The 22,865-nt window shown below is 50.5% G+C and overlaps 2 protein-coding genes across 2 annotated transcripts; one reads left to right on the top strand and one right to left on the bottom strand.

The window, feature by feature from the left end:
* The first annotated feature begins 3,610 nt into the window (after window positions 1–3,610).
* On the top strand, window positions 3,611–9,858 carry SYDE1 (synapse defective Rho GTPase homolog 1). The gene is made up of 8 exons (XM_036767372.1): window positions 3,611–3,771; window positions 4,309–4,650; window positions 4,993–5,652; window positions 5,922–6,136; window positions 6,301–6,427; window positions 6,751–6,911; window positions 7,702–7,939; window positions 8,290–9,858. The coding sequence occupies exons 1-8, from the start codon at window positions 3,684–3,686 to the stop codon at window positions 8,712–8,714; spliced, it is 2,256 nt and encodes a 751-aa protein (XP_036623267.1). The 5' UTR covers window positions 3,611–3,683; the 3' UTR covers window positions 8,715–9,858.
* A 48-nt stretch (window positions 9,859–9,906) lies between these two features.
* On the bottom strand, window positions 9,907–22,307 carry ILVBL (ilvB acetolactate synthase like). Its single transcript, XM_036767381.1, has 15 exons — window positions 22,048–22,307; window positions 20,665–20,866; window positions 20,285–20,412; window positions 20,002–20,140; window positions 19,582–19,693; window positions 15,860–15,959; window positions 15,631–15,728; window positions 15,085–15,221; window positions 13,501–13,635; window positions 11,673–11,787; window positions 11,302–11,471; window positions 11,088–11,158; window positions 10,935–11,006; window positions 10,580–10,685; window positions 9,907–10,384 (listed from the first exon to the last, which is right to left on the bottom strand). The coding sequence occupies exons 1-15, from the start codon at window positions 22,162–22,164 to the stop codon at window positions 10,206–10,208; spliced, it is 1,881 nt and encodes a 626-aa protein (XP_036623276.1). The 5' UTR covers window positions 22,165–22,307; the 3' UTR covers window positions 9,907–10,205.
* Window positions 22,308–22,865: the final 558 nt, after the last annotated feature.

Below are 22,865 nucleotides of genomic sequence, written 5' to 3'. Positions count from 1 at the left end.
CCAACAAACGCCAATTACCCATACTCTCTTCCTCCCTAACCCCAAGGTTTTAGGCACTTAGGAAGACACTGTAACACAGTGGAAAGAGTAATTGATTTGAGAATCAGACAAGTATTTGGATCTAGGCTTTGTTACTTACTACTTAAGTAACTTGGCCAAGGTCCTACCATCAACTCTGGGTTTCACAATTTCTCAAGTCCCTTCTAGCTAGTTCTGTCCTATGAACCTCCCTCATAACACTCAACCCTTCTACTGCCACCAATCCCTAAATCCAAGAAGTCTCAATGACCCCGAAAGACCCTAGTACTCTCGCCATGCTCCCCACTGTCCCCAAGCTCCTCCAATGACACCAGCAGTTCCTGAAAACCAATCAACAAGCATTTATTAAGTACCAATTGTGTCAATTACTATAATAAATGTTCAGGTTACAGAGACAAAAAGACATAGTGAACTTATAGTCTATCTGGGGAAATAACGTGTGTGTGTGTGTGTGTGTGTGTGTGTGTTTGTGTGTGTAAAAATCAAAATATATACAAGGTAAATTTAAAGTGATGGGGGGATCAGCAGCTGGATCAGGAAAGGTTTCCTGTAGGAGGTAGTATTTGAACTAAGTTGTGAAGGCAGCTAGGAGCCTAAGAGGTGAGATCCAGGAGTGCTGGGTATGGGAGATGGTCATTTAAAAGCATAAGAAATGAAATACTGAGCATAAGGAACAACACACAGACCAGGTTGCTTGGAACATAAGAGTTCATGGAGAGAAGGAATGTGAAATAAGTCTGGAGAAGTAAACTGGTGCCAGACTGGGAAGGGCTTTAAATGGCAAGCAAGGGACTTGTTATTTTGTCATAGAGGCAATTGGGAGCCATGGGAGTTTTCTGTGCAGTGGAGTACTTTGGGAGAATCAACCAGGCAGCTGTCTGTGGAAGATGGGCTTGAGGAAGAATGGCAAGGAGGCCAGTAAAGTGTCCAGGGGAGAAATGAGGAGAGCCTGCATTAGGCTAGTGGCTGCCTCAGTGGAGAGAAGGTTAACGAAGCAAGAGGTGCTGCGAGATAGGGAACTCTCTAGACTTGCCGACTGATTGGATATGAGAGTGAAGATCAGGATGAGTGGGGTGTCCTCAGCAGAAAGAGGCGAGTCAGGATGATGGGTAACTTTGGGGGAGGGGGAGCTCACAAGTATTCTGCCACTGCCATCTTGCCTCTTCAAGACCCAGACTCCCAACTCCCCTTACCTATTAAGTTATCTGTTCACTAATCTTTATGGTTTTCCACTGGGTTTCTCTCGTCAAAGACTCTAATACTGGCCAAGTACCCAAGTCAAGAGCAACTCTCATCTTTTAACCCCTCCCCTAAAATAGGCTGAACACCCCTGGGAAGTCACTGTTACTTATCCCATTTGCTAGATGCCTGGGCCCCTAAAAAGACAGTCTTAGCAGGGTTGGACACTCAAGACCTCATTTTTGAGAGTGCCTAGTAACGCCTGTTGTGAGTGTGGGGAAGAAGATGGGGCTGGGGATCGTGCTGGGGGGAGAAGCAGGAACTGCTTTGAGCCCCCTCCCCCAAACCTTTCCCCTTCCCTTAGACCATCATGCCTTAGGCACTGAGGGCATCCCACTTAGGTGGCTGAACAGAGCACTGGGCCCCAAAGATCCTGGTTAAATGGTAGAGTCTCCATAGCTTCCCCCTCCCAGCTGCCACTCCCAGAATGTGCCATTGTACTCAAATATTTGACCCAGGAAGGCAGATTCTACTTGTTCTGCTTGACGTGAAGAAGCAAGAACTACGAGCAATAGGTAGGAGTTTCCAACAGGCAGATTTTAATCTCAAATAATGAAAAATACCTTAATAATTAGAGTCATCCCAAACTAGAAAGGGCCATCTTGTTGTGATATAGTGAGCACTCCTTTACTGGAGACAGTCAAGTGGAGGCTGGGGCTGAGAAGGCTCTCAGAGACCATCTTGTCCAACTGCCTCATTTGACACAGGACACTGAGGCCCACAAGAGTTAACCGCCCAGCCCAAGGGTGCACATGGGCTGAGCAGCAGAGCTTCGATGGAAGCTCTGGCTCTGACTCCTAATCCAAAGCCCTCAGGCCTAGGACGATACCACCCCTCTAACAGGGTAGAACGAGGTTTGTGATTCAGGGAGAAGTTGGACTGAAATACTTTTAGTATCACATTCAATTCCCTGACTTTAATAACAATAACCTGACAGGTAAAGAGTAGCTTTTATAATTTCCCAAAGCTACTTCTCAATCATTACCTCAACTGAGTCTTTTCAAGGTAAAGAGAACAGAGGATATATCTGCATTTTTCAGTTGAAAAAAAACAAGCCCAAAGAGTAGCTTAGCCAAGGCAGCACAGAGTACTGGATTGGGAGCCAGCCCAAGAGTCAGGCAGCCTAGGAGTCAAGGACCACCTTGGAAACACAGGAGGGCAGGAAGTGGAGTCAAGAGAACCAGCTCAGATTCTGGTTCTATCTATCGCCTATTACAGATGTGACTCTGGCCTCAGTTTCTACATCTGTAAAATGTGGAGGGAGTTGGATTAGATAGTCTTTGAGGTTCTTTTCAGTCCTACATCTATGATGCAAAGGTCACACAATGAGTTAGAGGCAAAAGCAGGCCTTGATCTGCAGATCTCCCTTTATCTGCCTCTTTATTCCCTATCCCCAACCTTCCACCACACTACTTGCAATCCAATTTCCTCACTTTATCTCCAATTCCTGTGTGGCCTGCCAGGGCTGTGCAGAGAAGTCAGCTCAAAAGTGCTCTAGAAAGCCAGAGTTAAATTTTCAGCGTGAGCATTTTTACACCTCAGAAATTGGCAAGTGCTACAACTAAGGGCTTGATTTATTATTTCATTGATTGTCTAGACTTAAGAAAGTGAAGGAGAAAAGGTTAATAATGCTGATTAAACTTAAAAGTGTGTCCTGTGTATATTTTTTTAGGAGCTGGCCGCTAAACACTTTTCAGCGCACCCCTACTCTTACCTAGATGGGACCAGGAGTCCCAACCCCTATTGAGACCTCCTGCCCTGAAGCTGGGATGGACAGACCTGATCACTTTCACTCTGCTCTCAACACAATGGCCAGAGCTTCTGCTCAACTAAGGCTCTCCCCCAACACCTCTTCTCTAGTTTCTTCTTGGGGAGACCTTGTCTTTTTCCCTCCTCCCCATCAACTACCACACTCCATGCCACACCGCCAATTCCTCCAGATCCCTCCATTCAACATACTTTAGCTCCCTGGAGATCCAGGACCCTCCATACAAGGTCCAGCAGCCTGATCCACACCCAACCAAAATACAATCTTTTGCCAAGACAAAAATGCTCCAGCCATTGTCCCACACCTCCCACCAATCCCCATCTTCTGTGGTTCCCCTGCCTTACAACCCCAGCTCCCTAAAGTCTCTCTCCATCCACTCTCCCCAGCTTCCCATCCTATCTGTCCCCTCCCCCAGGCAAGAACTACATCTCCCAGCAGCACCTGCTCTGGCCAAGGGAAGAAAAAAAAAGTTTGGGCCAAAGCATTCCTGGAATTTGTTTCCTGCCGGAGGGAGGGAGGGAGGGAGAAATCAAGCGGGGTGGGCAGGCAAGGAGAAGAGGGGAGGGGGCGGCCAGGGGGAAGGGGCTCTGCCTGGCCTGGCAGGACCCTGGCCCAGCCCCCAACCCCAGCCCCCAGCATGGCCGAGCCGCTACTCAGAAAAACCTTCTCCCGCCTTCGGGGCCGGGAGAAACTTCCTCGGAAAAAGTCGGATGTGAAAGATAGAGGTGAGGTCCAAGAGGAGTCCCCAGGGCCAGAGCTCCTACCACTGACATCTCATCCATACACAGCCCTCCCAAATGCCCCTCTTGGGGGAACCCCAAGGTGGAGGCTGGGGGAAGGAGGAGGTGGTGCCTCAGGGAATGGAATGGGGGTGGTGATCTGGGAGCAAGGAAAGGATGGAGGGGGAGCAGGAGGTGGGATAGGATGGGGTAGGACTCCAAACCGTTATACAGTTGGAATGGCTGACTATCCCAGGGGAGCTCTAGAGTGGCTGCTGCTCCTTGGGCAGACCAAGGACAGGGAGCTAAGGGGTGGTGAGAACAGTGAGGAGGGGACCCATTACTTGGGGCGATGGGGTGTGGGGAACAGAACCCTGGGGGAATGCTAAAGGAGGAAGTGGAGATGGCAGGGAGGGGACATCTCTGCCGATGTCCGGCTTTACTTAGAGCCCTAAGTGGGCATGAGAGAAAGAGGAGAGGGGGAATTTAAGGACTCTGGGAAGTCTGGAAGGCGACAGTCTCACCTCCCTCCTGCCCCCATAGGCCGACCAGCCCCGATCCCAGAACCCAGTGTCCCTGAGCCAGCACCCGAAGTTCCCAAGACAGAGGTGGCAGGGCCTGGGGAAGAGGAACCTCCTAGCCCCGAAGTGTCAAGAAACCCGGCCCGAGGAGCCTACCTGCAAAGCCTGGAGTCCAGCAGCCGTCGCTGGGTGCTGGGAGGCAGCAAGGCTCCTGAGGAAACAACGTTAGGACCTGGAGGGTCCACTGAATTGGTTGGAGAGATATGGTACAATCCTATCCCTGAAGAGGAGCCAGGAAGCCAGGCATCTGCGGGGACCACACCCCAGGCCACTCAAGCCAACCAGGAGAGTGCAACCCCTGGGGGTAACAAAACAATCATAACCTAATCTCTTTCCTAAGTCCCCCCACTCAGCTGCCTCCAGCCCCCATGACCTTCTCTTCTCCCTAGTCTATATCCCTTACTCTCCTTTCTATCTCTAACCCCAGTCCTGCTCTCCAGCCTTCCCTCCAACCCCCTAACTCCCAGTCTGTCCACAGTGCTCATTCTCACACCCACCCTCCTGACCCCTGCTCTCTGTTCTCAGATCCCTTCCCCTAGTCTTCCCCATGCCAGTCCCTGCCCCACCCCCATTCATTCTCTGTCCCTAGGTCCCTAAGTCTAGCCTCTGTTCTCCAGCATCTAACTTCTCCTCTGCCTCTACACAGGACCAGCCCCAGAGGTTGTCCCCAGCAATCCCCCTGCTAAACCATCACGAACCAAATCTCCAGGCCCCGCAAGGCGCCTCTCAATGAAGATGAAAAAACTGCCTGAACTAAGGCGTCGACTGAGCCTCCGAGGACCCAGAAGCGGGAGGGACCGTGAGGGCGAACGAGACCGGGCAGCCCCAGCAGGCTCAGTAATAAGCCGATACCACCTGGACAGCAGTGTGGGAGCACAGAGGTGTACTGAGGGAGCTCAGGGGGGCCAGGCTGGCTACCTCAGCGACGGTGACTCCCCTGAACGGCCTCCTCACCCATCTCCTGATGCCTTCCGGCCATATGAAGCAGCCCCACCACCCCGTGCCTCACCCTCTGCCCTGTGGGGGCGCCTCAGTCTGCACCTATATGGGCTGGGGGGCCTACGCCTGCCACCAGGACCCACCTCACCAAACCTCTGCTGCCTGCTACAAGTGGATGGTGCCCCAAGAGCCAGAACAGGACCACTTCGAGGGAGTGGTACTGATTTCCTGAGGCTTGACCACACCTTCCATCTAGAGCTGGAGGCTGCCAATCTCCTCCGGGCCCTAATCCTGGTCTGGGACCCCTGTATTCAGCGTCACAGGCCCTGTGCTCATGGCACTGTGCTGCTGCCCTCTCTTTTCCGAGGTGCATGGGGGTTTGGGGATGGATCAGGGAGCAAACCTGGGAATGGATCAAGTAAGGTCTTGAGAGCAGAATCAGGGAGTCAAGCCTGGGGGCTCCCTGGTGAGGAACAAGTACTCAGACCAGTACGGAATGGGAAATGAAGCTATGGGAAGAACGGGTGGCCAGAGAATGGGCAAAGGATACAAGGATCTGAATATGGGGAGCAGGCTATGTGGAGCTGGTAACAAGTCTTTATATCTTTATATCATACTGTTATATCTTACTCCCAGGGTGCCGGGCCCAGCAGCTAGCAGTGAGGCTAGAACCCCAAGGCCTGCTATATGCAAAGCTGACACTCTGGGAGCAGCAGGAAGCCCCAGGAAGCCAGGAACCCCGAGTCTTTGGGTTACCTCTGCCATTGCTTGTAGAGCGGGAACAAGCTCCAGGTCATGTGCCCCTCATCATCCAGAAGTGCATTGGGCAGATCGAGAGAAGGGGGCTCCGGGTGAGGCCCTGCAACCCTGGCCTGGCCACACTCTCTTTTCTATACCAGATCCCCATTTTCTCACCCCTCACCCTACCCCTCTTGGAGTCTGTGTTCATATGGGCTGTCCACTCGATGGTCTAGGTTCCAGGTAGCTATATCAAAGGTTCCTCTTCCCCTCCCAGGTGGTGGGGCTATACCGTCTGTGTGGATCAGCCGCTGTAAAGAAGGAACTTCGGGACGCCTTTGAGCGAGACAGTGCAGCAGTCAGTCTCTCAGAGGAGTTGTACCCAGACATCAATGTTATCACAGGTCAGAATTTCCCCCTCAACCCACGTCTCCTTCTGCCCCATCAATCCCTCTTTGGCTCCTCTAAATACCACTGCCAAATCAAAGTTCCCCCTAACATGACTTCTGCCTTCTCCCCCATAAAGCATTGAACCATTCTTCTAGCCCCACCTCCCCTTTTCTCTGTGACTAGGGTTTCTCTGGGGAATCTCACTTTTCTACCCCCTCTTTCCCTTCCCCCACATCCTACCTCTTTTCCAACTCGGGGGCCAGGAGTACGAATAGGGCACAATCAGAAGAAAAAGAGACAAGGAAGCCCTAATCTGAGCTGGGGCTCACCTCTGTAGGGATCCTCAAGGACTATCTAAGAGAGCTACCCACACCCCTCATCACCCCACCACTCTACCAAGTGGTCCTGGAGGCCATGAGGCAGGGGCCACCCAGTGGAGGAAGGGTCAACCCACAAGGTACCAGAGAACTGCTCCAATGTCTGCCTGAAGTTGAGAGGGTAAGTGGACTGGGGAGAGATAGAAGTATGGGAAGAAAGAAAGGGGAAAAGAACATTGGTCAAGGGTAGTGGAAACAAAAGGTGACGGAAAGGAGAACAGGAAGTGAACCGGGCTAAACTAGGAAGGCAGTCACCCACTTGGGCTACAGTATAGACCCTTTATAACATTTCTTTTCACAAATGCACATATAAAGGCCATGGCCTGTGATCATTTATTTTGTGTTGACATATGTTACAGTGATAACCCAAAGACTCCAGTGGACAATAGTACACATTTCTGATATCCTGCCCAAGACATAGGGAACAGGAAGGAAGTTGGGGATGCGGAGAGGGAAATAAAGGGAGCTAGGCATTGTGTGGATGGAGTCAAAGGGAAAGCTAGTGGAAGAACACTGGGGGAAGAGAGACAAAGAAAGAAGTGTGGGGAACGACAGTATGGACTAGAGCTAGAGTCAAAAACAGGGATGATAAGGAAATGGGGACAGGGAGGATGAGGGGATAAGGTGGGTAGGGAAGAGGATAGGAGATAGGAACGGGAGAAAGGCGGACAGAGCGGGTAGTTCAGAGGGCAAGATACCGGGAGGGGAGAATGGCAAGGAAGGAAGGAGAGGGAAGAAGACAGAAGTCAGGGATTGGAAGCAAGGGTATGGGGGAAGGTGATGGGGGGGGGGAAGGGGCGGTTGGGGCGAGTCCCTCCCCGCTGCCCTGCTCGGAGCCCGACCACGCCCCCCCCTCCCGCCTGTTCATTTAAGCTGCGCCCCAACCCCACCCCCCACCCCCACTCCTGCAGGCCACGCTGACTCTGCTCCTGGATCACCTGCGCCTGGTCTCCTCCTTCCACGCCCACAACCGCATGACCCCCCAGAACCTAGCTGTCTGCTTCGGGCCTGTGCTGCTGCCCCCACGCCAAGCGCCCACTCGGCTCCGAGGCGGCTGCCCAGCCCCAGGCTCGGGCTCCAGCCTCGCCAGCGCGGTGGACTTCAAACGTCACATCGAGGTGTTGCACTATCTGCTGCAGGCCTGGCCAGGTAAGCTCCGCCTCCCGCAGGTCCCGCCCATCCCAAGTGGAAGCCCAATCCCCCAGAGGCCTTATCCATCAATCAGCCATCCGAAAGGCCAATCGCCCGTAACCATGCCTGTATTACGGCCAATCAGAGGCTAAATTACCTTCGAGGCTACGCCTCTACCTCGCCAAAGATGGGCCTGAGCCACACAAAAGCCACGCCTGCCATCCAGCCAATCAGAAGCCCAAACTCAGAGACCTCACCCGTCAACCAGGCAATCCGAGGCCGGCTAGTAGCTCGCCCCCTGAGCCGACTCGGGGTAGGACATCGGATCCGAGCCAACTCTAGGTCATTCCCTTCCCCTCTTCCCCCAGACCCCCGCCGCCCCCCGGATCCTCCAGACAGCATCCCCTACCTCCGCCCGAAGCGGCAGCCCCTGCTGGAACTGCCGCTGGGGGAGCCCGAAGTGGTGACACGGCCCCGAGACCGAGGTGGGCCCGAGAGTCCCCCTAGCAACCGCTACGCTGGCGACTGGAGCATCTGCGGGCGGGACTTCCTATCTTATGGGCGGGACTTCCTGTCCGGCCCAGACTACGACCAGGTAGCGGGGAGCAGCGAGGAGGACGACGAGGATGAAGGCAGAGGGCAAGAGGGGGCCGGTGACTTCGTGGGTGACTTTGCCCTCATGGATGATGATCCCGAGGCTCCTTTCAACACCCGCCTAAACCTCAAGGACTTTGACACCCTGATCCTAGACCTGGAGAGGGAGCTGTCCAAGCAGATCAACGTGTGCCTCTAAGCCCTGGCAGGGAACTTGCCTCCCGTTGCTAGGGACCATCTATTTCCTTGTTGTTAGGGACCAGCCTTCCGTTGCCAAGGACCATCTCCTTGTTACTAAGGAGATGTCCTTAACGGAGATAAGTAGAACTCTTGCCATGGACTTTATCCCCAAAAACCAGGGACCACTTTTCCTGAGGCTAGGTTGGTTCCCTCAGTAGGAGTCAATCTACTGCAGCCACTTTTCCAGGTGAAAGTGGCAGAGCGGAGTGGAGTAGAAAGAGCCAAGAATCCAAGTCAGAACGACTTGTGCTCAAATCTGCTCAGCTACTTGCTGCCAAGTCAACTGGGGCAGGTCACTTCAGCTCTCTGGGCCTCAGTCTCCTCATTTGTTGGACTAGATGATCTCTATGGTCTCTTCCAGCTCTAAAATCTTATGATTTATTATCTTGCTGTGATCACCCACCTCCCTGAGGGGGGGTACCCCCAACACACCCTCCCTTGCTGCTGCCAGCCAAATCAGTATTAGCTTTGGACACAGCTCTCTGCCACTCCCTATTCCCCTAAGCACTGAAATCAGCAGTGTCATTTTGGGAGTCCATGAGCTGACCCCAGGTCAGGGCTATCTGGATAGGGCAACTGGTATCAAGTATTGCCCTACCTCCAAGAGTATATGTCCCCCCGACTCCCAAAGAGATAGGGAAAGTCAATCACTGCCTCAGAAGAGCAAGTAGGGGTAGCAGAGTACAGGTCCTAACCCTCTCAGGCCCACCAAACTAAGCACTTACCCCTCCATCCTTCTCTGAAGGATGGCTCTCTGCCCATTCTTCCCTACCCTTCCTCCCAAGAGCCAGGCTGGTATACTTTGGTACGAACAGGCTCTTATTTATTGCCTCCAGCTGTGAGAATGTGTGTGTTTGTGTGTATGCGTATATGTGTGTGTTGAGAATAAGAGAGAATGTTGTATAAATACATTTATATAAATGCCTGGGGCTCTAGGTCAGGGAAAACAAGGATGAGGAAGAAGCAGTGGATATATACTTTCTGAGGCCACAAGTAGGCACCACTGCAGAACCCCACCCCACTCCAAATCCCTTTCACCTGTGAGGAGCCATTGGTGGGAAAGTTAGGGTTCTTCCCACCATCACCGACTACCCTCCCTCAACCCCATCCTCACTGTGTGAACAATAAATCATTATGCACAGGTGCCAGGGCTGAGTCCTTGGGCCCCCAAAGGCCTACGTGAGATGTTTATTGAACCAAGGTTCATGGGAGAAGAGGGCATTATCACATCCAAGGATGCTTCAGCCCAGCCAAGTGAAGGAGACTGAGCTCATCAGCCAGGGCACACCTCTAAGAATGGGTCTCATTCTCAGGTGTCCTGTTCCCTTCCCACTCTTGATACTGTCTGAAACAGTATTCTCTGAGGAAAGGGGAAGGGCAAGATGGCCACTCTGTCTAACAGGTTGTAGAAGGAGGTCAGGGCACAAGATGATAGGATTAATAGGTCCCCCTACACAGAGATGGAACCATCCCGGAAGTCCGACCTTCCAATAAGAACATTAACAAGGACAGGCCGGCCCTCACGACACTGCAGCTGGGCAGTATGCAGCACCTCTGCAGCCTTCTCTTCATTCTCCTTTGACAGCAAGAAGCCCTGACACCCCAGCCCCTCTGCCACCACATGATAATCTGTAGAAACAACATGAGAAGACAATCAGAATATAGCTTTAGCACAAAGCCAGATCTTGGGATAAAGCTGCAGGTGGCTTATCTACCTCTAGGACTTAAAAAAGTAGCAGGTGGAGGAAGAGGAAACAACCCACTCTGGCTACCCCTCCACTGCAGCACAGACCATGCTCCCATCCTCCCCCAAAGTTTCCTCACCAGTGTAAAACAGACCACAGGCCACATTACTGCCAAGAATGGGCACCTGCTCCCTAGAGATCTGGGTCCAACATGCATCATTCCCCACCACAGCGATAACAGGAATCTGAAAGAAAAGAAACATAAGGAAAGGAATCCTAACCCCAAAACCTACCCCTTACCCCATGCTAAGAAAATGGAAGGTAGAGAGGAAAGGGGTGGAGCCCCCCAAGGAAGAAGGGAAAAAGACAATTGGGGTAAGGGATGGGCAGAAATCTCTCCCAATATTTCTTCCTCCCCATAGATGAGCAGTTCTCTCACAGGTCCAAGACTTGCTATCAGCGAACAGTAAGAATACCCTATTGTGCCCACATACCTTGTGTCTCACAAAGGTATCAAACTCAATGACGCTGTAGCCAAGGGCACCATCTCCAAAGAGGATCCAGACCTAAGGAAAGGGGGAGTAAACAACATAAGAAAGCAGTAACCCACGGGCTGGCACCACCCCCCCCCTTAGTCCATAACTCACTTCTGCATTTGGCCGGCACAGCTTGGCGCCAAGTGCAAATCCTCCTCCTACTCCCAAAGTCCCAAAGGCTCCTATAAAGAAACAGGTAGAGGAAAAAGAGGAAAGAAGATAACATGTCCAAATACTCAAGTGCCCCCAAGATTCTCTAGATCTAGGGCCCTCTCCCAAAAAGAAGGGTGAGGAAAGGGCACAGTTGTTCCTGGTCCTTACTCACCAGGATCAAGCCAGCACAAAGGACCTCGGGGCCGGACCAGGTAAGCAGCACTGCCCACGAAATCTCCACCATCAGCCACCAGCACTGCATTATCTGGCAGGGTCTTCTCAACCAGCTCCAACACCCAAAGTGGGTTCAGGTGGTGGGTTGTGGGCACTGATGCCTTTTCTCTAGAATAGGCAGCCTATTAGCACCCTGAAAGAAATACTTCTCCTACCACTCTAGTCTATCCATCTTCAGGGACTAAAGGAAGTTTCCTTGGTCTTCGCAGAACCCTCCCCATTCCCTTCACCATACACAGAACTGTGCCCCACCCCATTCCCCCTACTACTCCAGGCTCCTGAGCACAGTGAAAAACCTGCAACACCCACCGATTGGTCTGTTCCTTCTTCTGGTCAGCCTCTCGAAGCTGCTCAATCCAGTCCTGGTTCCAGGTCTGGCCCCGAAGCCCTTCCACTAGTCTTAGCAGAAAGGAACCTACATCCCCTGGGAGGAAAATATTGATGGGGTTGGGGTTACATGCTGAGATGGCCTTCTCCACCCCAATGGGCAGGAAAAACCTAATACGCAAGAAAAAGGCTCAAAAGGAAGGGCAGACAGAGAAGGCCTTTTGAGGCAGCAAAGTGGCACAGCGGACAGAAGGCTAGGCCTAGAGTCAGAAAGCTGTTCTGTCATTTTCAGTCATGTCTGACTCTTCATGACCCCATGTGGGGTTTTCTTGGCAAAGATACTGAAGTGGTTTGCCATTTCCTTCTCCAGCTCATTTTGTAGATGAGGACACTGAGGCAAACAGGGTGAAGTGATTTGCCCAGGGTCACACAGCTAGTAAAGTGTCGAGGCCAGATTTGAACCCAGGAAGATGAGTCTTCCTGACTCCAGGGCCAACACTCTATCCACTGCACCACCTAGCTGCTCCTAGTCAGGAGTCAGGAAGACCTGAGTTCAAATTTGGCTTCAGATACCTACTAGCTGTGTTTCCCTCAGCAAGTCACTTAACCTATCTGCCTTAGTTTCTTCAACCTTAAACTGGAGATAATAACAGCACCTACCTTGCAGAATTGTTCTGAGGATCCAATGAGAAAAATGAGAAAAGCACTCAGTACAGTGCCTGGCACACAGTTAAGTGCTATATAAATGTTTATTCCCTCTCCCCTTTCTATCCCCTTCCTACTATCACCCCTGGTGAGAACAGAGACCAGGAACATCATAGGGGAGTAATCAGACACGGGACAAAAAGGCCAGGGTAACCAGGGCAAGGCCAGATTAAAGAGGGTAAAGAACATGTCCTAAAAGAAAAATCCCTAGACCTCGGTTCAAGTCCCAACCCTGCTTTTATTATTTATCACCCTCTATGAGCTTCCATTTCTCCATCTGTAAAATAAGGATGCCCTGTCCCACCTACTTCATGGAGGTGTGGACAAGATCAAATGAAACAATGGATACAAAGTGTTCCATAAATGTGGAAGCATACTTAAGTCATCTCCTGCCAATATTGTTGCTCATCAGCACAGGCATGGGAGTGCCTCAAACAATGCAGAGAAAGCAAGCAGCAATCCATCTAAGACCCAGTAGCTCAATCCTCAAGAGTGGCCTGAGACCTAGAGATTAAGTGATTTGTTTGGGGCAGCAGTTATGGGGAACCTATAGCCTCGAGGCCACATTTGGCCTTCTGGGTATGGTCTTCTGACTCTGAGCCCAAGTTTTACAGAACAAATCCTTTTATTAAGAAGATCTGTTCTGTGAAGTTTGGATTCGGTCAAAGGGCTGCACTTGAGGACCTAGAGGGCCACATGTGGTTTCAAGGCCACAGGTTCCCCACCCCTGGTTTGGGGTCATGCAGGTAACGGGAGGAATGAGATTTGAACTCAGGTCTTTCTGATTCTAAGCCCCGCACCACAGTTACTCTGCCAGATGGCCTCTACTCCATTATTCATATTAAAAGATTGTTAGAGATCCAGTGTGATATAGTGCATAAAGCACTGGAATTTAAAAAATGAGAACTTACGTATAAATCCCAGGTCTGCTGTTTACTATCTTGTGACCTTGAGAAAGTAATTTTCCTCTCTGGTTCTCAGTTTCTTCCTCTGTAAAATGAGGGCATTGGACTAGATCATCTCTAAGATCCCACCTAGATCTAAACTCTATGGTCCAAAAACAAATCAATGAATCCTATGAGATCCTAAGTGTTACCCTGCTCACCTTGCACGGCCTCCTGAGGCTTCCAGAAGAGGTCAGAGTTGAGCAGCAACTGTTTTCGGTCACGATTGACAGCAATAATTTTGCTCCTGTGGTTTAAGACACGGCCATAGGATAGACGGAAGTCACACACAGCACCTGGGAGTTTGGGGAGGGTGTCACAAACTTAAACATAGCAGGGTGTTTAAGGGTGGTAAAGAGTGGTCAATGGTCATGGGAGGACAATGAAACCAGTGAAACTTCATTTAATTCACAACAAAGGTTTGTTTCAAAAGCAACTGACTGGACATCAAGCTGCAGACCCTGTCTTACTCATCTGTGCCATCACCAGCACTGAGTCACCTGGTAGGGCTTCTCCACCAGCCCCAGCACCCAAAGTGGCTTCCCCTGGCAGGCTGTGGGCACTGCTGCCTTCTCCCTAGAACAAGCAGCCAGTCAGCACCGGCTGAAGTCATAGTCCCCAGTAAACATCTGTTAGATGAACAGATGAATGGAAGGATTAAGGCTCTGTTAGAATGTAAGCTCTTTGGGAGCAGAGACTGTTTTCTTCACTTGTATCTCTATTTCCTGGCACACAGTAAATACTTGATCTGTTGATAGAAATATATAAGTTGTTATTCTCCATGACTGATTCCAAAACCCAAGGCATGGGAAGCAGAATATCTACAGGTGTTATTATCCTGTTTTATAGCTAAAGAAACTGAGGCACAGAGATGTTAAGTTGCTTGCTCATAGTGACATAGTTACCCAAGTTAACCCAGTTACCCAACCCATAGTTGAACCCAAGTCCAGCACTCTACCCGCTACGCCATAGTACTGGTTGGCCTTTTTGAGCCTCAGTCTCCTCAGCCTGTAAAATGAGGATAATTTTTCTTTTGATCCAGACCTGTGATTTTATCAGCATAGGGAGCTTCTTAGTGAGAAAATTCTCTTGACTAATTCTGGTCAGTAACTATTCCACAACCTACAGTCATAAGCAACACAGGTGAAACGGTGACAGTAACATCTGTGATACCTCCCTAGCAGGGCTGGTGTGAGGATTGCATGAGAAAGTATACACAGTTTTTGCAAACCTTAAAGGACTAAAGAAATGAGAGCTATTATTATATAGATGGCATTTTCTTTTTTCTTTAAGAAACTGTCTCTAAAATAATTATCTCCTTAACCAGTTATGCTTGTTTCAAAACTTAATTGTTTTAATAAATCCAATCCAAACATGTATTTTGTCTAGTCAAAGAGAATGGGGAAGGCATGTCCATCCCATCTTAGCTAAACACATAGCACCTACAATGGGCTTCCAACACAGCACCCACCTAGTAACCACGTACCTAAACTCCATCTTCAATTCTGTGGAAAGGTGAACAAAGTTCACCTTTTAAAGATGAATTTGAGAAAAAGAACGGCAGTGTAGAGGCATGACTAAATTCCTCTCAAGGAGGAAGGTATGGGAAGGACAAAGACCCAAAGAAACCATCAGGAAAAGTGATAGGGAATGCCAATCAAGGTCCTACACCCAAGGAGGCCTGCAAAAATGAACTGTTGACAACCACCCCTTTCGCTCTTGCCTCCACAGGTTAGCCCACGTACCTGCTAAGATGACAACATCAGCCTCCTTCAGTGCATCACGGCGGTTTTGCCTGATGTGAAGGGGGCTGTCCCGGCCCAAAAGTCCCCTTGCCATCCCTCCCAGGAAGCAAGGGATACCCAGAGATTCCACTGCAGTTCTAATGAGAAAAGAAAAATCACAGGAGCCTGGAGTCGCTCCTCCTGGTCACCAATTCCATCAATGTCAGTTCCTCCTGCCAGCCTCAATCCCCTCAACACCTCCACCCCCACCCCTGCCAGAGGAAGCCCAAGTCTGCCTTATGTCAGGATGAGGGGAGGTGAAGAAAAGGGAGCCATGCATGGGCAGCTAGGGTAGATTCTTCCCCTCTAAGGCCCTAGAGGGAGAGGGCAGACAGATCTTCTCTGAATTAGAGGCAGGGGATTCCTCACAGGAGGCAGAAAAGCGAGGTCTCCTCACCAGAAGCCAGGGAGAGTAGGGCAGAGGGGAAGGGGGTGAACAGTGATCAGGAGAAGGAAGATCTCTTCAGCAGAGGTTCTGACCAGGAGGAATATAGAAAGTCTCCTCACCGGAGGCTCTCAGCTGGGGTTGGGGGGAGCAAGGCCTGGCTTCCCAGCAACAAGAGGGGCTTCTTGGCTCGGCTCACAATTTCCACACAGCGCTGAACCTGTCAAGGGGTACCCAGGAAAGGGTAGAGCGAAGGTTCTTCAGCTTACTGATAGAAAACACACACACACACTGATGCCCAAGGAACTTCAGGGAGAATAATACAGGCCCAGGAAATCATGGTCAGCCCACCTGCTGGGAAGAAGCCTGGGGAATGTCCACAGGCAGGGGGCCCTCGGGCTGTGGCTCCCAGGCCCCTGCAAACAGATTAGCCAAGTGGTTCTGCAGGTACCTGGTGGACAAGGCAGGGAAAATAAGAATGGGTTAAACTGGAGAAACAAGAGCCAAGGAGGGGAAAAAAAAAAAAAGAGGGCAGAGGATTAGGAAGCACAAGGGATAGGAAAGGGCAAAAGCCACAGGAAAAGGCAAATTAATACAGAATAAGGAAATATGAGAACTTGTAAGGGTCTTAGGGATCATTTAGCCAACCCCTTCATTTTACAGAAGCTCAGCAAGGTAACATGATTTACCCAGGGTCACAGAGCTAGTAAATATCAGAACCGGGTCTTGAAGCCAGGATTTTAATCCCTAAGTCCAGGGCTGGGTTAAAATACACACTCTGATGCTTACCAATGCATGTGAATTGAGATACTTCATTTCAAGGCCCTAGGCCCTAGCATCCTCAATTATAAATTAGGGGTTAGATTAGGTGGTTTCTCAAATCCCTTCCAGCTCTGTGAGGATGATCCTCTTCCCATCATACTACTCTTCTCCCCATCTCCCATTGTCTTTTCTCACCTTCATTTTCCATGCCTTCTTGGCATCATTTTACACTTCTGTCCACCCCCTCAGCCCTCACCTGGCACTCTTAGGTCTTCTATTTCCCTCTAATCTTGCCTCCTTCAATAGTTCTTTTTCTTCTTCAAGGTCAACAATAACCAAGCATCTTTTCTGGGCCCTCCCTTTCTATCTTCACTCTTTCAAAGAAATCATTCACTGACATAATTTCAACCATTCCCACTAGACTGAGAAACAAGTGACTTTGGGTGCTAGTCCTGATTCTCTGTGACCTTTGAAAAATCACAACCTCTCAGGGAAAATGAGCCTCAACCTATTGATGAGGTTAGATGAAATGCCCCCTCCCCATGAGTCTTTCTAGCTCTAACATTCTATAGCTTTCCTATCTACAAAGAGGCCCAGCACAGCCTCTTACTTGGTTATACCAATGCAATTCAACAAATATGTGTTATGCACTGCCTAAGTCCAAGACATTCTCTCATATTCTAACTGCTTCTGAAACATCTCCAGGTGGATACCCAGGCATCATCTTTTATTTTTCCCAACAATTATTTTATTATTTAATATTTTAGTTTTCGACATTGATTTCCACAAGATTTTGAGTTACAAATTTTTTCCCCATTTCTACCCTCCCCCCACTCCAAGATGGCATATATTCTGACTGCCCCTTTCCCCAGTCAGTCCTTCCTTCTGTCACCCCACTCCACCCCCCCATCCCCTTTCCCCTTACTTTCTTGTAGGGCAGGATAGATTTCTATGCCCCATTCCCTATATATGTCATTTCTCAGTTGCATGCAAAAACAACTTTTTTTTGAGCATCTGCTTTTAAAACTTTGAGTTCCAAATTCTCTCCCCTCTTCCCTTCCCACCCCACCATCCCTAAGAAGGCAAGCAATTCAACACAGGCCACACATGTATCATTATGTTAAATGCTTCCACAATACTCAAGTTGTGGAAGACTAACTATATTTCCCTCCATCCTATCCTGTCCCCCTTTATTCATTTTCTCCCTTGACCCTGTCCCTTTTCAAAAGTGTTTGCTTTTGACTGCCTCCTCCCCCTATCTGCCCTCCCTTCTATCATCCCCCCTTTTTTATCCCTTTCCCCCACTTTCCTGTGGGGTAAGATACCCAATTGAGTGTGTATGTTATTCCCCCCTCAAGTCAATTCCGATGGGAGCAAGATTCACTCATTCCCCCTCACCTGCCCCCTCTTCCCTTCCAACAGAACTGCTTTTTCTTGCCACTTTTATGTGAGATAATTTACCCCATTCTATCTCTCCCTTTCTCCCTCTCTCAATATATTCCTCTCTCACCCCTTAATTTTATTTTATTTTTTTAGATATCATCCCTTCATATCCAACTCATCCTATACCCTCTGTCTATATACATTATCTATGTTCCCTTCAACTACCCTAATACTGAGAAAGGTCTCATGAATTACACGTATCATCTTTCCATGTAGGAATGTAAATAAAGCAGTTCAACTTTAGTAAGTTCCTTATGATTTCTCTTTCTTGTTTACCTGTTCATACTTCTCTTGATTCTTGTGTTTGAAAGTCAAATTTTCTATTCAGCACTGGTCTTTTCATTGAGAAAGCCAAGCATCATCTTAAACTCAATTACATCTAGAGCAAACCTCTTCACCCCCAAACCAACTCCTTTTTCCACTTGAGTCAACCATATCACCAGGCTAGGAATTTCAAGAGGCACCTTGGATCTTCCTCTTCCTCAACCTTCTGTCTCCTGGGTCCAATCTAACCCCAAGTTTTAGCAACCCTTCTTTCTTGCCTCTCATACATTTCTCTTTTTTTATTCCTGATGCCACCACCCTAGTCCAGATCTTTACTACCTCATATCTGAATTACTGCAAGGGCCTCCTACCTAATTTCTCTCCAGGTGTTCTCAACATGGGTCTGTGAAATTATTTGGTTGGGGGGGGTGTTTGTGTGTGTGTGTTTGTGTGTGTGTGTGTGTGTTATTACAAATAGATTTTAATATAATTAAGTTTCCTTTAGAATTCTATGTACTTTATTTTATACATTTATAAAAGGATCCATAGGCTTCACCAGAATGCCAAAGGGTCCCATAACACAAATAAATAAATAGTAAGTAAATAGTTGAATAAATAAAGGAATAAATGTTTAGATAAGATTTATGTATCTAAGGTTTGCAAAGCACTTTGCAAATGTCTCATTTTAGCCTCAAAATACCCTAGAAGGTAGGTGCTATTTACAGATGTAAACAGCCATTATTAAAGTGACTTGCCCAGGATCACAGATCTAGAAAGTATCTGAAGGCATATTTGAAGCCAGGTTCCTGACTCTTGCCCGAGCGCTGCACACTATGGCGCCACCTAGCTGCCTCTAAAAGAACAAAAAGTTAAGGACTCCTGCCTCTCTCTCCTTTCCAATGCACTCTGTACAGGGCTCAAGAACTCACAATGGCTCCCCACTGCATGCTTTATCCAAGTGAACCACTGTCCTATCTGGCTTTCAAATCTCATCCATAGGTGCTACCTTTAAGGTCTAACCTTATCTCCCCTCCACAGACCCTCATTCTCTAATGCAAAAGATACAACCCCCACCCCCCTTGTGCAGGCTGTTCTCCAGGTCTGCATAGCCCCTCCCTCCTCATCTCCACCAGTCTAGGCACACAGCACAGCCAACTCAGTAACAGAACGAAAGGTCCTTAAGGGAAGATCCAGTTTGTACTTTTATCTCAGCACATCCAACCACCTTCCTCACAGGAGATGCCTACTAAATGTTTGTTAAATCGATCTGCCGAACTCAAACGCTACCTCCTCGACAAAGCTTTTCCTAACTGCTCAAGACTATTTTGATGTCTCTGAACACCTACAGCACATATGCCCTGAAACACATAAATTAGCTCTCCAATTGTTTCATCAATGTGAGTCCTAGAGCCCCAATGAAACAATGAGCTAGCTCAGTGAGGACAAGCACCAAGTCTCCAAGTCTCCTCTTCTCTCTCCTATGGGCCTGGGAAAGCTGGCTTCATAAATGCCCACTCATATGCTGAATGGGAAGCCTGGGGAAAAAGACAAGGTGCTTGAAGGAGGAAGTAAGATGAGGAGGGAGAGGGGGGCAGGGCGCTCACCAGGAGACAAGCTTTCCCATGAGGCTCTTGGAGGCTTTGGAGGGCATCACTTCCTTCTGCACCAAGAAGTAAGGGTAGAGCACATCGATGGGCAACTCCACAAATACAGGGCCTGGGAAAGGGGGCACAGGAGGCTACCTCATCTGCTCCTGCCTCCCTAAGACCCCATTCTCCCCCTCAGATACACCCCACCCCTCAGGATAATCCCTCTTTTTATTTTTTGAGGGGGAGAAGGCAAGGCAATTGGGGTTAAGTGACTTGCCCAAGGTCACACAGCTATTAAGTGTCAAGTTTCTGAGGCCAGATTTGAACTCAGGTCGTCCTGACTTCAGGGCCGGTACTCTATCACTGCACCACCAAGCTGCTCCCATAATCCCTCTTTCATTGCCCCCCCCACTGCCAACCCCATCCCCTGCCTACCTGGGGTACCAGACTGGGCAGCTGCAAATGCAGCCCGGAGAGTGGGGATGATGTCACGGACCCGGCGCACAGAGGCACAGAACTTGCAGAGTGGCCGAAACAGAGACATCTGGTCGATGCCCTGAAGTGGCCCCCGGCCCTGACACAAGGAAAGATTGCCACTATAGGTCTCACTAAACACCCTCCCCTCCTGTCACCAGCAGCTCTCCCCACCTAGCCTAGAACGAACTAGACTTTGATTTTCACAGTAGTACCCATGCTTGAAGGCCGGCCCCCACCTCACCTGCAGCAATGTACTGGCTGCCCCTCCCAAAAGCAGCACAGGTGACTGGGCCATCTGGGCATTCTTCACAGCAGTCACTGTGTTGGTAAGGCCAGGCCCAGCTGTCACTGCAGCAACACCCACAGTCCCTGCCACAGACAAATACTCTTGATCAGCAAAGTCAACATTCACTTATTCAACAAGTATTCGGAGGTTCTAATGTGCATAAGCACTGCAGATTCATCTCCAATCACCCCTCAATACCCACCATGGGAACAACTGCAAGGACCTACTAGAAAGGACACCCACACCTCCCCAGGTCCTCCTCTGTATCCATAGTAATACCCATCCTCCTTCACTCTCTCTTCCTTAGGGAAGAGACATAAGAATCAAGGCCCTACCTGAGAGACGGGCCACAGCATCAGCAGCAAAGACTGCTGTGGCCTCCTGACGTGTATCTATCACCCGGATGCCCACCTTCTCAGCCGCCACAAGCAGTGGAGAAATGTGTCCACCCACCAACGTAAATATGAATCGCACACCATGGGCCCTCAGCACTGCTGCCACATGCTCCCCACCATGCCGTGAACTGGATGTGTCGACCTAGAACAAGAGAGGTAAGGAGTAAGGGAGCAAGAAGAATCTAAGTAGGGCAAGAGAGAAGGGCAGCAGGGTGGGAATAATTCATCTAGTACCCTGACTTGGTGGTTGTGCTCACTGACTTGAAACACTGGAGAGCTTGGGGCAAGAACCAAACACTAAAGGTTACAATTATTTTACAAGGATCCATAGACAACTGAGTAAAAGGGGTCAGTCTTGTCCCCTCAGCTGCCTTTGTCCCAAAGGGGAACTGCAGAGGATTCCATAGCATGGCACAGAATCTCCCTAACCTATCCTATAGTACTATGCTATAGTATGTCCTGGACCCCTGCTCAGCTGGAAGGCATCAGATCCCAGGCAGAGGAGAAGCCTAGAGGACTAGGTGGCCCCACTTCATGACTATACCCTGAAGCATCTCACATCATGGTCAACTCCCTCAGAGTCGTGGGGGAGGGCCAGTTTAATACAGGGGCATCAGCTGAGGAAGACTCCGATCTTCCATGCCCAGTTCTGCTAGACTTCAGCTTCTGTTCTCATTCCCACCCTTCCCCACTAGAAAAGGTTCAAGAGGACAGTGAGCTCCATAAAGTGTTTTGGGATCCTTAGCGCTGACAGGATATGGAGAAGTCAATGGAGCTGGTAGTGAACAGAAGGCAAAGCTTATGTGGTTAGATACAACATCCTGAGATTAGCAGAGCCTCCGATGCAGAGGCCTGGCACTATCTCTGGCACCAGGAGTCCTTCTTCTCCAAGGCCCGTCCCCACCCCTACTCCCATCCCAGGCAGGCAAAGTACAACTGTGAAGTTCAAGGAAGGGCCTGAGCAAGAAGATGGGGGGAGGGTAGAGATAAGGCAAGAACAGAAAGATATGAGGAAGGGGGAGAAATGAGGGAAGGGAGGAGGAGGGAAGCTGGGGTAAGGGCTCTGGATGCCCCCTCCACCAGGGAGCCGCCCTGGTCCCCATGCCCTGCAACAGCGACCTTGTCCCTCCGGACGCACACAGCATTCTGCCCCCTTCTGAGCTTGCACGGTAGGGTGCTGGCGACGGATGTATGTTACACTCTCGCCCACACACCCCAAGTGCCCTGCAGCTCCTGGGCGCAGAGCCCGAGTCTTAGCTAAGCTCGAGCTGGCCCCGAGGCCGGCCCAGGGGCAACGCCGCCTCCCTCCCGGGCCCCGGGCACCTGGTGCAGGAGCTGGTAGAAGAGGCCCAGGCGATGTGCGACTCCGAGCAGGACGGCCCCCAGGACCCCGCAGGCCCAGAGGACGCAGCAGGAGACCGAGGCCCAGCCTGCCTCCATGTCCCAGGCGAACGCGCGGACACCAGCCCCGGGGAACAGCACGCGGCCCCGCCCCCGCCCGGCTGCGGGCCAGCCTAGGCCCCGGCCCCACCACGCCCCATCGCCTCCCTGGCCCACCTATGTGGGCGGGGCTTCGCAAAGTCGGGGTAAGCCCCGCCCATCCTCGTGAGCACGTCTCCGCGTTCCGAGGCCCGAGCCACGCCCCCTGCCTCCAGGGATTGGTGGCTCCCCCACCCCTCCCCCTCTCCTTCGTCTGCCCTGCGGTAACAGAGGTCACTTCGTTTTGGCCGAGCCTTATCTTCACGTGACTGGCGCCTCCCAGTCAAGTAGAGGGAAAAGGCCCCTGAATTCTAAGTCTTCCGCCTTCTGGATATTAGGCTCATCCGGGTTCTTAGAGCGGGCTCCCGTCTTCGGAGGGAAGAGGAGGAGAAGAAAAAGGGAAACCAGTTGTCCGGAAACTCTAAAAGAGAACTTCTGCCTCTCACAAGCCCCGTCCCCATCATCCCAACCTCTTCGAAGGCCCCGCCCGCATCTTCGCCAGTGGGAAAGGGGAAGGGGGAGTGGGAAGGGGTCTCATAACCCTCCCCTTCGCCTCACAGGCCCCACCCCATCATGGCCCCCACATCCTCCCAGAGTGCGCCCCCGCACCCGTCAGAAAACTCAAGGCCACTCCCCATTTCGTCATGTTCTTACCCTCCACG

This window comes from Trichosurus vulpecula, chromosome 1, assembly GCF_011100635.1.
Source record: "Trichosurus vulpecula isolate mTriVul1 chromosome 1, mTriVul1.pri, whole genome shotgun sequence".
In the NCBI taxonomy this organism is placed as follows: domain Eukaryota; kingdom Metazoa; phylum Chordata; class Mammalia; order Diprotodontia; family Phalangeridae; genus Trichosurus; species Trichosurus vulpecula.
This window is presented reverse-complemented; position numbering and strand designations above follow the sequence as displayed.

Bases quoted from the DNA above. Each gene is read 5' to 3' on its own strand.
- SYDE1 (XM_036767372.1), top strand. From the start codon at position 3,684: ATGGCCGAGCCGCTACTCAGAAAAACCTTCTCCCGCCTTCGGGGCCGG. The intron at 4,651-4,992 runs GTAACAAAACAA...GCCTCTACACAG, and splicing joins GGAGAGTGCAACCCCTGGGG to GACCAGCCCCAGAGGTTGTC. The intron at 6,912-7,701 runs GTAAGTGGACTG...CCACTCCTGCAG, and splicing joins GTCTGCCTGAAGTTGAGAGG to GCCACGCTGACTCTGCTCCT.
- ILVBL (XM_036767381.1), bottom strand. From the start codon at position 22,164: ATGGAGGCAGGCTGGGCCTCGGTCTCCTGCTGCGTCCTCTGGGCCTGC. The intron at 15,222-15,630 runs GTGAGGAGACTT...TTTTCTCATTAG, and splicing joins ACCCCAGCTGAGAGCCTCCG to AACTGCAGTGGAATCTCTGG. The intron at 11,159-11,301 runs GTGAGTAAGGAC...GTTTCTTTATAG, and splicing joins TTTGTGCTGGCTTGATCCTG to GAGCCTTTGGGACTTTGGGA.